At 41.4% G+C, this 18,260-nt stretch overlaps 1 protein-coding gene across 2 annotated transcripts in view; it reads left to right on the plus strand.

Annotated features, from left to right (window-relative positions):
* Nucleotides 1-12,890: 12,890 nt before the first annotated feature.
* LOC147633831 (protein disulfide-isomerase SCO2-like) overlaps nt 12,891-18,260 on the plus strand; it is a 30,510-nt gene continuing 25,140 nt past the window's right edge. For both annotated transcript variants that reach the window (XM_086804495.1, XM_086804496.1), the window contains exons 1-2: nt 12,891-13,384; nt 13,542-13,668. In XM_086804495.1, the coding sequence (XP_086660621.1) occupies nt 13,028-13,384; nt 13,542-13,668 (484 nt within the window). In that variant the 5' untranslated portion in view covers nt 12,891-13,027. The remainder of the gene's footprint in view (nt 13,385-13,541; nt 13,669-18,260) is intronic.

An 18,260-nucleotide genomic window follows, 5' to 3' on the forward strand; every position in this document is an offset into this window, starting at 1 on the left:
TTCTCCTACCCTTTTACATGACCTTAGTATTTTAATACCTTTTTCTTCACCAATAAAATTGATGATTCCCATGGCGAATTGCTAGGCCTAATGAATCCCCTAGTGAGGTAGTCATCAAGCTGACGCTCTACCTCACTGGCTTCACTAGCGCTAAGCTGATACAAAGGCTTACATACTGGTTTAACATCCTTGAGCACGTCAATGGCATGTTGGACATTACGCTCATGGGGCAAACCAAATGGCAAGTCGCTTGGAAACACATCACAAAATTCAAGCAAAAGAATTTACAAAGAATTAGAAACTTATTGAGTGAGCTTATGAAAAATTTGAGTTTGTTTATTATTAAGTCTAGTGTTAGTGAGAAAAATTAAACTCTCCACCAACTTCCTGTACTTCCTAAAGTCTACCAATGGTGAAGAATCTTTTACAGAAAGCTTCATGTTCACCTCCATAAGCACTAGCAAATTTAGAGTTGGCCATCCCAAATGCTATAAAAATATCCCAAGTATACTTCTACTACGATATAAATCTTGCTGCTCCTACTAGACTCAATTCCCAAATAGAAATACATAAGACCAGTCTGTCATCTTAAACTCACAACTTAGCATATCCATTATCTGTTGGATCATTTCTTCATTATCACCTGTGAATATTTAAGTCATTCTACATATAGGACAACCAATGCAATCTTGCCATGCCTTTTTAGAAAATATAAGTTAGCATCAGAAGCACTTCTAGTAAACCCAATCTTTTTTTTTTAATGGTCCATCCTATACCATGCCCTTAGGGCTTGTTTTAGCCCATACAATGCCTTCTTCATCTTACAAACTTTGTTTTTCAATCCATGAATCTTAAAACCTGGTGTGGCTGAGCTACATATACCTCCTCCTTAAGATTTCCATTCAGAAATGCTGAATTGACATCCATGTGAAAAATTGGCCACTCTTCATGGGCAGCCAAGGTATGTACCACTCTGATAGTTTTCATGAGAGTTATGGAAGCAAAGGTTTCAGAAAAGTCAAAACCCTCCATCTGAAAAAATCCCTATGTAACTAACCTAGCTTTGTATAATTCAAGTGAGCCATCAACCTTATATTTAGCTTTCCAACCCATTTGGTACCAATTACCTTTCTGTGGTCCCCTCCTAGGTGTTGTTCTTTATGATGTTGTCATACTAAGATTGCATCAAAGATTTTCACTTTGGATATGGTAAGGCCTCGTCCAAGGTGGCTGGCTTCTTCACTGTTCCCATTATCTCAGCCACCATCAAGGCCATGTTGATAGTGAGATTAGATCCTCTTCTTTGCTCTTCTATTCTCCTTGATCTATGTGGTCGATCCTCTAAAGATTATAGCATCTCAGGTACTGGGTTTGCTCATCAAAGAGCTATTTTGCTGACTTTAGAAGTGGCTTTCTATATGGTGTAGCAAGTTAGTGTAGTGTGTGAGAGTCTTTTTCCTCTGAAAGCTCCTTCTCCTCCTCCTCCTTAAGAGGAAATCTAGCTGGTGGATTGGGCTCATGGTGGATTATTTCTCCGGCTAATGATAGAGTGAATGGACTTGCCTCCTCCACTAAGTGTGGTTGCTCCACAAACACCACATCTTGGCCAGTGATTATCTTCTTCACCTCTAGATCATAGAGTCGATAAGCCTTTAACTCTTGACTATATCCAAGAAAGATACACTTCTTTCTTTTGGCATCAAGTTTCTTCCTGGATGCATCTAGTGTATACACATAACATTCACAACCAAATATTCTGAAATGAGACACTAAAGGTTTCTTACTAGAGTACGCCTCTTGTGGTGTGAAACTCTTAAGTGCCTTTGTGTAACTTTGATTAAGCATGTAAATTTCTGTGCTTATTGCTTTAGCCCAAAAAGTGTCTTGTGACCCTTTTCCTTTTACATGCATCGCCATCTCTATGGCAGTCCAATTACGATGTTCTACAATAACATTTTGCTGAGGTGTATGAGAGCAGTGTTGAGTTGGTGCTTGATGCCATTCTCCTTGTAGTGGCTATCAAAATTAATTTGATATTTTTATTTGATTGTTTGCTAATGCACCATACCTAGCTTAAAACCAAGATTTATTAGCATACTCTTGATAATAGATAGCTTAGGAATTTTTTGATCTTTTTATCCCCCAGAGCTATGCCATCACACCTCCCCCTCTCCCGCCATGCCATCCTACCCCCACTCCTTTGTAAAAATTCTCTTGTTTAATATTTACACATTGTTTTCCTTATAAAATTTATATAATAGCTATTTTTATCTATCTCCGAGTGTCAAAATTAAAAAGCAAATTTATATCTCATCATAATGAGCAACTTAAGATATTTTCTAGTAAACTTTTGAGGTAAAATTCACAACTTTAATTTTTACAATATAGGAGCATAGTTAAAGAAAAGGACTAAGGTCATCAGATATAGAGAGGGAGGGACCTTACAACTAACTTGGTGTGCTTGCCCACATTTTCCCAAAGTGTCCCTTAACGTACCATGAACATAAGTTGGCATGGAGGGGGTGCTTTGATTGGATATGGATATGGAATATTAATGGATTCTTCTCCGTGGTGGTGTAAGATTCTCAATAAATCTTGGTTGTTTGAAAGGTGTTATTTCCATTTAAGCCTTAAACATGAGCTTTGGCTTTCTTGTATGGAATCACGGTCTCATAAAATTTTCTATAATGGTAGAGTCTCCATAACTTCTTGCCCTGGATCATGTACCTAGTGTAGAACTTACAACATGAACTTGCAACATTGGAAGGTACAACAACATGCTTCGATGCCAGTAACTCTTTAGGGGAAAGTCATCATGTGGACAAGAGAAAGAGTTGGTTCTATTGGCATTTCTTTAGTGATTGACTAGTGGGTAGTAATTTTATAGTTAGGGGGTAATAATAAGGTAATTATATCGTGGCCATATCCTTCTAATTTAAACCTCTTTTGGTGGTGGTGTTGATTTTTCTAATTCAACGAATGCATCTATAGTAGCCACTCACTCTTATCAATATGTGGAGGATATTCTATTAAATGCTTTAGGGTAAAATCATTAACTACTATTAAATTGGCCTAAGAGCATATAAACCGCCAAAATCATTGACTAAGGTTACTAATGAAATAAGCATAGCTTGTAAATGATTATAAATGAATTGGTATAGATTAAGTATGCCATGTGATGGATAAAGTAGATTTCATGAAGTTTGAGGCATTTTTGTGTGTCATATGCCTCTAGCCACCCTTTATGTTGTGAACCACTCAGTACTAGTCTGGATGGTTTTAAGTGGTGGCTGTGGAGGGAAAATGGCTATTGAGGGAAGAGAATCAATGGTGGAAAGGTCTAAGAACTCCTCAATATATATGGTGGACCTCAGAAGTACTTGACACCAACTTTAAAGTAAAGGGGGTAAGAATATATAGCAATATTATTAGAGAGGTAGAAATCTACATGGAATATAAACATTATACTAGTAGGATCAAATTTTTAGTATACACTCAATGCCAGCTTCTCAACATGTATCTCAGATCGATGTTTGATGTTTGGTGCACATTTGTAAAGGCCCCCATTATTATGAGGAGAAGCCATTGGTGTGTGTCTTTGGTGGGATCCCTGGCTAATAGGGTCGTTATTATGGCCATTGATGGTTAGGAGATGGTCAAGGATTTGAGTGTTCGCGGCGAGATTAGGGTGCAGCCCCAACTGGTGGGGGGTCACCCTAGGGGACCACCGACCCCACTAGGATGGTGGGGTTCAAGGTGGGCGAGAGCCCCCAACCTGACAATATGGTTTCATTATTAGTGGGCGGTGGTCGATTGGCCATGTTTTAAGGGCAATAATTGTGTCTATGCCATGTAACCACCCATGTTATATACACATCTACCACACCATCTACATTACTATATATAGACGTGTAGTTATCACTCACAAGCTAAGGTATCCAATGCTTGTGAGTATCCACACCCTCTATACTTAGTACTTCCTCTAATGCTTGTGAGTATCCACATGCTCTACACTTAGTACTTCCTCCATTTAGAGTCTATCTAGATCGTCGGCATAAGCCCTACTTGAGAGTCCATGGGTGGAAAACATCATCACATCGTATCAATCTCATGATTTTAAATTCACTCCATTCTTTATCTATTGCACTTTATTTTACTATCTGTCTTTTTGTTGTGCTATATTCTTAGATGATATCACATCTTGGGTGCTTTTAGCATAAATAATGCATAAAGTTCAGTCTTTCTTTGCATAGAATACTAGGAGTGATGGCTACTACCTTGATTTTGCTGTGTGTTGCACTAATCCTGTACATTCATCCACCAACCTTCATAGAAGGCAAGATTGATGAGACAAACTATTCTCTAGATATTTAAAATCGATGCCATTCTAGACTCTTATGAGCTTTTAGAAACTGCTACCAGTGGGAACCCCTGAACTCAATAACATCGGGGACACACTTCCACTAGATGTTACACTTCTTCGGCCACATGGAAGAGGTGCAATGCTAACACACTTTGTGCCATCATCACCAATGTAAGTGATTATGTTCTTACTCTGAATCAACAAACAACTAAAGCATCAGAGGAATGGATCATACTAAGGAATCAGTCTGAGATCAAAAATTAGACCAGGATTCTAAACCTGGAGAATCAGCTTGTAGAAGCTGAGAAGTTTGCTGAAGGAGAAGCTGCTGAAGCATTTATCATGTGGATCAAAAATCTATGGTATCAGATGGCTACTATGGGAATTACAAAGACCAGTGAGAAACTAACCCGAAAGTCTTATGCAAAAGTACAATGGCTTGGTTACGGCACTAAACACTCATGTTATAGTACCACCTCTACTATTGAGAAGAATTTAGTGCTATGTTGCTGGAGAGGAGGAGATGCGGCTGAAGACTTGCGATGGCAATGATGCTACATTTTCAACCAATACTAAAGGCAAAGGCACAACATCTTTTAATGGGACAAGAAGAAGAAGAAGCTTCAAGGGAGCATCTATTACTATGATAAGAAAGGTCACACTATCAAAGACTATAGAAAGAAGCACGGTAATGAGAAGAACAACACCCTAAAGTCTTCATAGAAGGGAGAGGAGTCAGTTAACAATGTTGAGACTAAGCTTGAACTTTGGGTCGCCATTGAAGAGGTATGCTCATATGACCAGTAAAAAGGGCTAGTATAAATCTAGAAGCCTCTACAAGAACCCATCAGTTTGTTTATTTTGGGAATAATGCTAAATGTCCAGCCGAAGGGTCTGGAACCATCTCTTTTGTGGTAGAGAAGAATCTCTCAGATGTGTTCTATGTACCTCAAATAAAGAGAAACTTGTTGTCAATTATGGATAGTAAAGCATCCTGAGACATATGACCAGTAAAAATGGCTAGTATAAATCTGGAAGCCTCTACAAGAACCCATCAGTTTGTTTATTTTGGGAATAATGCTAAATGTCTAGCCGAAGGGTTTGGAACCATCTCTTTTGTGGCAGAGAAGAATCTCTTTTGTGGCAGAGAAGAATCTCTCAGATGTGTTCTATGTACCTCAAATAAAGAGAAACTTGTTGTCAATTGTGTTGCGATGATAGATTGTGGGCTTGAAGTACGCTTCAAGAAAACTGAAGCAAAAATTATAAATACTGCTAGCTAGTTAGTCTCATCGACCAAAGGAGTAAGGTGCAACAATCTATACGAGTTGAGTGCCCTTACAATGACTACAAATAAGAGCACGAGTAGGCTTTGCATAAGCAATTTGGTCACATTGGATTTATAGTATTAAAGGAGATGTAGAAAAAGGGAATGATAGCTAATTTGTCTATATTTTTTAAATTACAGGAACAATGTGAGGCTTGCATAATGGGCAAGCAATAGTAGAAGGTACTTCTACAGGAAAGTAACAATAGGGAAAAGACTCCTCTAGAGCTGTTACATGCTGATCTCTATGGGTAACATGTATACTATTGCATTATGGGAATCTTCTTACTTTATGTCGTTAGTCAATAATTATGGTAAAAATATGCAGGTTTATTTTGTTTCAGATAACACTGAAGCTTTTGGCAAGTTTAAACAGTGGCATAGGCTTATGGAGAATGAGACAAAAAATAAGGTGAAAAAGTTTCTATAGATTGAGGAGTAGAATTCCTTTCAACAAAAAATTAGAAACAGATTATTTTTAGTGATTTTTATAAAAAATAAAATTTTGGTCCCTTTGTAAGTGACCATTCGAACACCTAGGTGTGTACAGATTGTAACCTTAGTTAATGGGAACTTAGTAATAAGGGGCTTGCCTGGAAAACTTGCTCAAGAGGCTTACTTACCCATCCCCCAACCATGTTTTCACCATACCTCCTTCCGAAAAGGTCTAGATGCTTCTCACCTTATCTTTCACTATTTTCTTTTCTTACATGACCACACCCACTATATTCTTGTTGAATTTGGACTACCTAGAGACTTATTCTCCCTACTTCTAAGATGAAAAATGCACCCACTTCACAAGCTCCCTCTTGCTCCTAGTGCTTCCTATCACTACCCCCTCCACTCTCAGGTGATATTGATAATTGTAGTTTCTGGAGCTAGAAGGATAACTCTTGCTCTCCGAATGTCAAGTCCAGTGTTTTGTAAGTAAATTTTTGGTTTTTCTTTGATTTTTTAGAAATATTAATCCTTCCCTAGGGCTTAATGGAAATCCTTCCCTAGCATCCTCCTCCTCCTCCTCCTAGAAGTGGGAAATTTGATGTTGGCCATGGATTCAAGGGTCCTCAGCTTAAGATACAGAGTATCCCTCCCTTGTTTTTGAATCTCACTCATCAAGTTATTTAAAGGGCCAAGGAGGAGAACTAATGCTTTAAGTGTTTGGATAAGAACCATAGGGCTCGTGAATGTGGGTGACCCTTGACTTCGCCTCCCCCTTACGGTAAATCGGCGTCTAGCCTCTTTAGTTAACTCTTGTCCCAACCTTTAGAACAATTGGTCTAGTAAGAGTGTAGCTTATGCTATCACTCTCAAAGATTAAGAAGAAGAAGAGGCCTATGTTCATGTAGTTGTAGAGTATTGAGGGCCGAATAGGCAATATTATATCATCAAGATCCCGACAACGCTCAAAGGTATAAGTTTTTGCCTTTCACTTGATTTAGGTAGTTCACATTCATTTATCTCTCCTCGATATCTGAAAATACTTGGTAATAAGGCTAAGGAAACTAAGAAATCATTAAAGGAAGAAATGGCTAGTGGATAGTTGGAGTTCTCTAAGTTAGAGACAGGTGAGATTTCATTAATCCTTGATGGCCACTGTACCTCTCAAACTTTCAAGGTATTTTGGGTATGGATTGGCCTAGTAGGAATGATGCCGGCATTCATTATAAGTTGGGACATCTACCTTTCCTCGATGTATCCTCTAATAGAGTACAAGGAAACATGGTTTATTGTAAGGCTAGATTGCATGTAGTTAAAGATGCCTATTTAGTTAAGGGTCTTTGAAAAGGATTTGCTTTGTATGATTTGAAATTAAATAAAGCTAAAGATAAGTCTCTAGAATGGGAGAACCATAATGGCTTAGTGAATATGCAGACCTATTCCCCAAGGAGCTTACAGAATTACCGCCTTATAGGGAAGTTGATCATGAGATAGAGCTAGAGCATGGCTCTCAGCTTGTGGTGAGAAGAGCTTATAAGATGTCAGTCCTAGAGGCAATTGAGTTAAAGGCGAAACTCTCTTTGTTAATTAATCAAGGGTTTATTCAACTAGTGTATCACCTTAGAAAGCACCCATTTTCCTCTAAAAGATGGCACCTTAAGACTTTACATGGATTATCAAGGTCTTAACCAATGCATTATCAAAAATAAATACCCTATTCCTCGCATAGATGAGCTTTTTGATAGATTGCAAGGTGCCAAGGTTTTCACTAAAATAGATTTGAAATTTGGGTACTATCAAATCGGGATTTAAGAGGAGGATATTTCGCTAAAATAGATTTGAAATCTGGGTACTATCAAATCAAGATTTAAGAGGAGGATATTCTAAAAACTACTTTATTTCTTGCTATGGTCATTATGAATTCAAGGTGATGCCTTTTTGGTTAACTAATGCTCTAGCTACCTTTAAAAGATTGATGTCATTTTTCGAGAGTAGTTGGATGATTTCATGCTTGTGTTCTTTGATGATATCTTGGTATATTTGAAGGATGAACAAGAGCATGCAATGCATGTGAGGAGGTTTTGGACACTGTAAGGTAACACAAGTTGTATGCGAGAAAGAGAAAATGTACCTTCTTCCGTAGACAAAGTCGAATATCTTGGTCATGTAGTTTCAAAGGAAGGGTTAACTCCAGATCCTACTAAGGTCCAGGCTATGGTTAATTGTCCTAATTCTAAGTCAATTAGGGATATTAAATTTTTCTTAGGTTTAATAGGATGGTGTCAAATCTTTGTAAAAGACTATGCCAAGATTGTTGCACTCCTTACACTACCATTCTATGTGGTGGTCATCAGAATGTCAAAGTAGTTTTGAGAAGGTTAAAGTGGCACTTGCTTTTCAGCCTATACTAAAGCTTCCCGAATTTAACGAACCATTTGAGGCGGTGACTAATGCTAGTGCTATTGCCATTAGTGCTGCCTTGATGTAACAATGTCATCCTATATCTTACGATCACATGAAATGAATTATCCTATCCATGATTTAGAGCTCTTGGTTGTGGTTCATATACCAAAGATAAGGACATTTTTTAAGAGAATGTACAAACTTGCATCAGAAAGACTTCTTTTAAAACTGATACTTATCAAGTACCTGTCAATCCGCTGATTCCATGCACGTGGGGCTTGCTTCAGCCGTACAATGCTTTCCTGAGTCTGCAAACTTTATCTTCTGAGCCTCGGATCTCAAAGCCTTCTGGTTGTTCCACATACACCTCTTCCTTGAGGTAACCATTCAGAAAAGCGGATTTCACATCCATTTGCATGACTGACCATCCTTTCTGTGCTGCTAATGCTAGGATGGTGCGAATAGTAGTCAATCTGGCTATGGGAGCAAAAGTGTCCTTGTAATCAAAACCTTCTACCTGTGCAAACCCTTTAGCTACAAGTCGAGCCTTGTACTTATCCAATGAACCATCAGATTTGTACTTAGCTTTATACAACCACTTGGATCCAATTACCTTGCATTTCTTTGGACGATCCACAAGATCCCAAGTGTGGTTACGCATGATGGAATCATACTCTGTTTGCATGGCTTCCATCCACTTTGCATCTATTTCAGCTTCTTTAAAGCTGGTGGGCTCCTGAACTTTCTGCAACTCTGCTCCTGAACTTTCTGCAACTCTGCCATAAGAGCATAATTAACAAGATGCTCCTGAGCCCTCCTTTGCTCCTCTATTCTCTTGGAATGGCGAATTTCACTGGTTGAATTTGCTTACAATGCTTCTTATCATCGAAGTATTGGGATGAGCCCTTTCAAAGCTTTGTATGGACAAGATTGCCTTACACCATTGACTTGGTTCAACCCATTGATCAGAGTTGAATTGTCCAGACAAATGCTTGATGACATGGACTAGCAAATGCAATTAATCAGGAAAGATATTAAGGCACCCCAAGATAGAAAAAAGTAGTATGCAGATAAAAAGAGATCAGAGAGAGAGTTTGAAGAATCAGATATAATCTTCATTCATGTACGACCCGTTCCTTATCTTTAGGGAAGTACAAGAAGCTCTCTCCCCAGACATTGTGGGCCATATGCTGTTATAAAGAAAGTAGGTGATCTGGCTTATAAACTTCTTTTGCCTCCCCATCTCAAGGTACATAATGTATTCCACATCAGTTTGCTTAAGAAATATGTACCTAGTCCGAGACATCCTCTCCCACTTGAAAAATGCGAGATGTCCTCATCTCGCAAAGTGGGAGTAATAAGCTGTCGCTTAATCCCATGGCTCTTGCAATACTCTGCAAATTCACCTGATGTGAATTCTCCTCCTCTGTCTGATCTGAGTGTCTTCAGCTTCTTGCCAACTTCATTCTCCACCAAGGCATGCCATTCTTTAAACTTCACAAAAGCTTGGTCTTTACTCTTCAGGAAATATACCCATATCCTCCTACTGTAGTCGTCGATCAGCGTCATGAAGTAAGAGGAACCACCCAGTGTTGTCGTGTTCATCTTTCCGCAGAGATTTGTGTGGACGAGTTGAAGAGGAGCTTGTGCTCTGCTTGCTTCTTGCGGAAAGGGTTGCCGATGCTGCTTGCCCATCATACAAGCTTCACATGCATCTGGCAAATCACTTAAAAACGGTAGATCTGCCACCATCCCAGATTTGCACATCTCTTTCAAGAGAACAAGACTAAGGTGACCAAATCTTTCATGCCATAGCTTACTTGTATTCACATTACCAACTGCTGCTGTGAAAGCTGTAAACTGATACAGGTTGTTGCTTCTAGTTGCCTTGCCGACAACTGTACCATCAGAATTCAGAATTTCTGAACCTTTTGCTGGGCATTTGGCATCATTCCCAACTGCTACCATGATGTCATCTCCCACTGGTTGTAGAGAGGAATACCAATCTTTATGATGACTGGTCATGTGTTGGGTCGCACCACTGTCGATGATCCAATGATCCAGTTCTAGCTGTATGAGTTGCACAGATTTCTTCAATAGCAACCCATAACTCCACCTTAGCTTGAGCATTGTTGCTTGACTCCTTTGTTGAAGTAGAGGACTTCAACGTTCCATTCTTCTCATCTGCAGCCTTCTTTCGACATTCTGTTTGAACGTGACGAGGCTTCTTGCAGTAGAAGCACTTTATCTTCTTCTTCTTTTTATCATTTGCAGAAGAAGAGGGGTTACTAGAGTCTTTACCTTTTCCTTTCTTTGAACCTGCAGAGAAGGCGGAATCCTCTCCTTGCAACCTCTTCTTTTGCAACTCTTCCTCTTGTAGCATGGCACAAAAGTCCTCACTACTTCAAGAGTTTAATTTTGAGATTAAATTCTATCCTAGTAAGGAAAATATATTAGCTTCTCTCAACCATTAAAGTTTTAGTATGTACATCTCTATGCCCTTTATTCCTCTTCCAGAGCAAGAGTATTCTTAATGAAGATCCTTATTTTTAGCCAATTGTGGAGACTCTCAATTTAGATCACATGGATCTAAAGCTTAAAGGTTTTACCTTGGAAGTTGGATATGTGTTTTATCATAAGAGGCCATTCATTCCCCTTAGGGAGGAGATTAGAAAGAAGATCATCTCTGAAGCTCATGATATCCCTTTAGCAGGAGGTCACCCAAGTTATACGAAGACTTATGCTTTAGTTAAAAGGAGGTTCTTTTGGCCAAGTTTAAAGAGAGATGTATTGAATTAGGTAAAGCAATGTCTTTCTTGTCAAAAGATTAAAGAGAAAAGAGTTAAGCTTCCAAGGAAGCTTCACCCGTTAGAAATTTCATAGATGAAGTGGAAATGTATCATTATGAATTTCATGACTAGGCTTTCAATTATGCAGGGTGCATATGATCCAACATGGTTGTGGTAGATAGATTAACTAAGGTAGCCTATTTGGTACCTGTCAAGAAGACTTTGCTACCAGTCATGGGGCGGTTGCTAACATTGCCCATATTTTTGTAAAAGAAGTAGTAAAGCTTCATGGATTGCCTCACTTTATTGTCAATAAAACAGGGACTATGAGTTTACTTCTTAGTTTTGGACTACTTTATTTGAGGCTGTGGAGATACTCACTTAAATATGAGTATGACCTATCACCTTGAGAGACATATGGATAGACCGAGATGGTTAATTAGGTTATTGAAGATATGCTTAGGGGTTATTGTAGTCAAGAACCTAAGAAATGGCTTGAATTGAGCTTAATTTTTTGCATTTGGTAGAATTTACTTATAATGCCTCTTGTTATAGAAGCTTGGGAATGTTTCTCTTTAAGGCCTTATATGGGCAAGAATGTATTACAACTTTGACTTGGTTGGATCCTTTAGATTAGAGTTGAGGCCACAAAGAAAATGCTGGACGAAATGGATCTTCAAGTTAAGTTGACAAGATCTTAAATCCGCTCAGGATCGACAAAAGAGTTATGTCGACATGAAGAGATCAAAGAGTATATCCAAAGAAAGAGACATGGTGTTTCTCTAAGTTAAACCAAAGAAGAGTTTCCTATCCTTTAGAAAATTTTGAAAACTCTCTCCTAGGTATTGTGGTCCATATATGATCACAAGGCAAATTGGTGACCAGGCTTTACTGCTACCTCCTCATCTTCGAATTCATAACATCTTTCATGTAAGTCTCCTTAAGACGTATGTAGTTGACCCTTCCCATATTAGATGATGCCTAGGTGATCACAAGGCACAAAGTTCAAAATCACAACTTATTGGTTAGGGCTCACACAAAGTTTAATATGCTAAAGTTTTGTCTGTCCGTTAGCGCTAAAGGGCATGGTGAAGTGACAAGTCCTTCACCATGGGATCAAGGGTGGAGGAGGATTCGCGGCGATTGAGGCTATGGGGGCGGTAGGATGTGGGGTTGCTGGTGTGTGCGATCTCTTATCCCGGCCTTTGAAGCTGTCGAAATAGGGGGAGATTGCTGACATGGCCAAAAAATTGACTTAAAATTATTTAGAAGAGAAGCTCTTCTGCACGGTGGATAGAATGGTGTAATGGTTGGGTTCTTGCCTCCTCATGTGCGGGTCACAGGTTCGATGCTTTATAGCACCTTTTTTTGGTTTTTTAAAGTATTAAAAAACAACCAAGGCAAGTTCCCATGCCCACCCTAAGGCCATGCCCAACCGAGTTGCCCATGCCCATGCCCATGCCCATGCCCATGCGATCGGCGGGTCCATGACCGGCCCACCCAAGTTCACTCTGCACGATCCTAAACCCACGCCACCCCAATTTTCGTGTCCGCCCGATCTGAACGCGGGCATGCTGACACCGTAGCTATCGTACACTTGGAGCTCGCCACTTCCCCGCTGGTCGTTCTATCACTGCACGGAGCTTGGTTGAGCAGGTTACATTGCAAGAGAATGAGAGTGAGTTTTGCTCTGTGCAGTCTTCTAGAATGCTCCATGTTTTCGCTTCAAGTCTACTTATCTCTCACTATCAGCCGCTGCAAACGTTCGCTCCTGTGAAGAAGAAGAAACAGACGGAGGAGGTTATCATCCGCTCTGCTTCTATTCCGGCCTTCCCCAAACAACCGCTGCCCGGCATTAGGAGAGAGGCAAGGGAAAACACCCCTAATGCAGTGCAGAGCCTTTTTGCTAAAGACTGGCGAGCCTTTGCCAATGGCAAATGGCACAGAGAAAACGAGAGCGCACTTAGCAAGAGCGAACCTCTCCCCCTTCCGATGACTTACCCCAGCTCCACCCCCGTCCCGGAAGACGTTGAGAAGATGAAAAACTGTGATCCCGAAGTGAAGGTATGTGTCCCTTTTCATGTTAGCTTTAGCAGAGAGAGCCCGAAATATTGGATGAACCTAGCAAACCTTAGTTTTGCAAGGCCTGTACTTCAGGCTCAGTATAAATGGAGAGCATGCAGAATTTTTGAGGAATGTATATGCATGCTCTTTGTTGCAGGATTGCAAGGAGGTTCTCTATCAGTGGACAGGGAAGTGCTCTAGGTGTCAAGGGACTGGTGAAATAAGCTGTTTCAGAAAGAATGGTCGGGAAGTCATCTGCAAATGCATTACTTGTTTGGGTTTGGGTGAGTCTCTCCCTCTCTCTCGTATTTAGCATGCAGCTTGACATGCACAATTTCTTTCTGGAGATCCAAATGATATAATATCTGTAGGGGTTTTAACAACAGGAGTGTACAGCACCAACAAACGAATGGTGTCAGCAGGATTATATGGGTAGCAATCAGCACGAGAGAGAAACTGGCGTTAATGTCGAGGTTTCTTTGTGCCAACTCACATGACTTGGTTTTGCTTCGTATTTAATCTTTGAAGGGATTGGATCTGCAACGTAACATGCAGAAGCTCGGTGGATAGAATCGGTAACTTCAATGTTAAAAAATTCAGCAATCTTGCAACGAAGATAATGCACAAGAGAGAAAGAAAGAAAGAAAGATATATTAAGCATCTACTAAAGACCCAATGGGCGTATGAGACCAAAGTGATACAATAATGTCCATAGCATATCTCATCATGGAATGGAAAATAAAATAGAAAGAAAACATAAACATAGCTATCTCATTGGGGTGATACAAAATTGTCCATGGAAAACTCATCATGGAATACTAAGAACATAGAAACATGAGAGCAACATCAGCTCCGAGTACATGGTATACCACTCTCCAAAATATCAAGCATGGGGCTAATGAGTATGGCCGAGAGGTTTCCCTCAGCTATGTCACGTGGAAAGGTAGCTTGATGGCGGTGGCGCATGTCCTGGATCTGGAGCTGATGAGGTGATCGTGGTCGACCGAGGGGAGGGAGGGGTTCGAGGGCATCGAGCACGCTAGAGTGCAGAGGTTCGGTCCGAGGTAACTACACTTGGGCGAGGTAGGTCCAGAGCAGCTCGTGGAGGGTCCACAAGATCCACTATGTCGGTGTCCTCCACCTCGTGGGTCTGGAAGAAAGTGGTCCACAAGATCCACTATGTCGGTGTCCACCTCCTGGGTCCGAGAGGTAACTCCTCTTGAGCGAGGTAGGTCCAGAGTAGCTCGTGGAGGGTCGACAAGATCCACTATGTCTGTGTCCTCCACCTCTTGGGTCCTAAGAGAGAGAGAGAGAGAGAGACACAGAGAGTTTATATTAACGTCTACGGAAGACCCAAGGGTCTATGAGACCAAAAGTAATACAATGGTACCATGGATATACTGAGCCATGGAAAAATGAAAGAAAAAGTAAAATGAAAACATTTGACAATACATGTGATCGACATATGATCCTGTGTAGAGTGAGATATGTTGTGATCAGCTAATGACGATACCTGCCTTGGCCAGAATTGATCTGATGGTGGAGTGAATGTTAGGCCTTTGTGATGGGAGCGTGTCATGTCGGTGGAGAACCTCACGAATCTGTCTTTGTGTGGTGGAGGGACCTGATGCTGTGGGTCGGGGACGTTTGGCTCGCAGAATGGATCGAGCTCTCTCGCTAAGAACTCCTCTGGGCCGTGGAGTTGGAGCATGGGTACGGGTGATGGGCTCTGATGTCGTAGTACAGGAACTATTGTGTGTAGTGGATTCCGATGTGGATATGTGTACCACTCTGTGGCCCATTCCGAAGGAAGCTCTGTAACACCTGACTCCCGGAGGGGGTGTGGTACTCGAACAGATCGCGGAGCCTCTTGTTGCTGCGGGGGCTCATCTCTAGCTGTGGGCTCAACCTCCTCAATTGACTGAGGCTGTCTAGCTGGAACAATTGACTGGGAATCATCATCAGAATCGTCTTGGTCTCCGAGAAGTGGCGGCTCATAAACATTGGAAGCTGGAACATGCTCATCAAAAACCACATCTTTGTTGACAACAACCTCGTTCCGCTTTGGGTCATACAACCTGTATCCTTTGGAAAGAGAATTATATCCCACAAAGACAAGCTTCTGGGACTTCGAGTCAAGCTTCTCCCTTTGCTTCTTTGGAATGTGAACATATGCATCACTCCCAAACACACGAAAATGGGAGACATCTAGTTTCCTACCAAAATAAGCCTCAAAGGGAGTCATGTTAGGTACTCAAGTCGTTGGAGATCCGTTGAGGTTATGGACAGCCGTAGCCACAACCTCTCCCCAAAGTGGACGAGGAAGATCACGATGCTCCAACATCGTCCTTGCCATCTCTACCATAGTCCTGTTTTTACACTCAACTACTCCATTCTTTGAAGGCGAACCTGTATTGGCCAGCTCCCGCTTGATGCCATGTTCTGCACAAAACGGCATAAATGCATTGGAAGTAAACTCTCCTCCTATGTCAGCCCGAAGAGTCTTTATCTGCAAGCCAGACTCTCTCCACCATCACATGCCACTCCTTGAACTGAGCAAAAGCTTGGTAACTCCCCGTCTTCCAACTCTGGCCGTGGAACACCAACAACAATGAAATCAGCCAAGTCATAAGACTCCAAAACGGACTCCATCATTACCTTCCATATGCCGTAGTTGTTCCCGTCCAACTGTCGGTCCACCGGGAGCGTGGGGAGTGTTGGGATCTTGATGTGCTTCTCAGCCATCTCAAGCAGGTTTGCCATCTCAAGGGTTCACAAGGTCTTGTGAAGGGAGGGTGGGTGGGAAAAAAGAAGAAGAGGCTGCAAATAATGTGCAAGGTGGCTGTCCAACGGTGATGGTTGCCTTCTACCTGATCTCCAAGTCCCGTACAGCCCAAACAATCTCCAATCAGCACCTCAAATCATCAAACCCTCGTTGTCCCACTGTCTCCAAGCTTCAAGCCACCTGGGGCTTTGATACCATGTTAAATGCACGACGGAAATGAAGACAACTATTGTAGAGAGCAAAACGCAGATGAAAGAGAGAGAGAGAGAGAGAGAAGCTGTGTAACGTTGCTATATACACTCAAGAAAATCCCGGAATACACAAGTGGGAAGTGTGGGGGGCAAGGGGCCATTTTATATGGCCCCAGGTTGCAGGTCGGCCACTCTAAAACAGGCCGACAGCAGCAAAAGCTCACGACCAGCAAAAGAGCCAGTCGGCCAGGACACCTGACCAAGTCGGATAGCACATCTACCGTTGGCCAGCAACAACAGAAGTCAGCCGACAGCCCTCCACACCTCAGGAAAAAATGGGAAAATACATGGAGAGTGAGGAAAAATGGGGAAACACTAAAAACGGGCGGGCACACCCACAACGGAGGCCCAGGTGTAGTGTACTGGCAGGAGATGACTGCTAACAGCATGCCCCCTCGCAAGTCGGTTAGTGGCGGCTATGGTCATGTAGAACAGAGGGCCTGTAAAAGTGACTCCTAGATACACATACTTCTGCACGATCTCCACTGGGGCATATCTGTATATGAAAGAAAATCATGAGGTGATTGCATAAGATGTGTTGAAGACCATAATTGTTACGACCCTGTGTTTTTCTCTGGACAGTATGCAAGTGGGCACGGGGACATGGTGGACAGTGTGAATGGCATCAGTGGAGTTAAAAAGGGAACCCATGTGTGGACAACCCCAAGTGTGAAGGGGACAAAAGGATTTTAAAGTGTATAAGGTTTCATAACCTTTGATGATTTAAAAACAATATTATTATGGGAAGATGCGTTTTGCTATTAGTTTTTGCTTTTTGGAGAAAAGCAGGGCTGAATTGCATCCTTATCGTTTAAAAAGAGGTGGTAGAGTCGACGTGAGGGGTGTGGTGCATCTCCTTGGAAGGTTGGTCGCCAGAGAGCACAGGCGCAGACTGAAGGTTTTTGTTCTCTCTCTCTCTCTCTCTCTCTCTCTCTCTCTCTCTTTTTCATGAAATGGTGTTTTATATTATATGTAAAAATGTACATCAGCCACATGGCTCACACAGAACCTATGGCCCCAAAAAAACCCCACAAAAGATCCTCTAAAGGATCATGACCATGCAAACCTGTACACTAATAAGAAAGCCTCCTAGCCAAATAAGCATCCTAGATAAAAGCATCAAAGATGAGCCAACCGAGCCGTCGTAGACCATAACGAAATAACATCTGCATCCAGTAGCTGAGCTGAGAGAAGAGAATAAAACTGCCAAAGCAGCAAACCGCGGATACGTAGAATGTGCCCATGTATTCCAGACAAGGAATCAAAGGTGAACCCATTCCGTGTAGTCCAAATATGCCAAAGTCCTGTCCATCTAAGAAAATGGAATATCACAAGGTGACTGTCCGAAGTAATGACTTGAGGACAAATCCCAAATATCCACTGATGAGCTGAAACAGTAGACCTCTCTACTGCCTCCCAAACACGAGAGACAAAAGACCAAATTGATGGGGAGAAAACAGAATTAGGGTTAAGTGTTATGTGGGAGACATACACAGAGAAGCACAAGGGAGAGAGAGAGAGAGAGAGAGTTGTGGGGATAAGTCAACTCATCAATAGCATGAGTGTGTGACTCCCCTATCACACATGTATATTGCACTAGTACACATAGTGCACTTAGTACTTTTAATGTACTAAGTGTACTATGTACTATAACTTATGGGCTTGTACACACTATAAGGGTGGGCATAACGCCTTTACCCCAACAACCTCCCACTTAAAGGCAAAGTGCCCTTAAGTAAAGGAAAAGAAAAAACAGCATGTACATGATAATATACAAGGCCATATCAAGGCTGAAACTGGCCTCATCCAATGCCCATCAAGTGTCTGCAATGAGCAAACC

The sequence above is a fragment of the Cibotium barometz genome, chromosome 11 (assembly GCF_041138505.1).
Source record: "Cibotium barometz isolate CiBa-2024 chromosome 11, ASM4113850v1, whole genome shotgun sequence".
Lineage (NCBI taxonomy): Eukaryota > Viridiplantae > Streptophyta > Polypodiopsida > Cyatheales > Cibotiaceae > Cibotium > Cibotium barometz.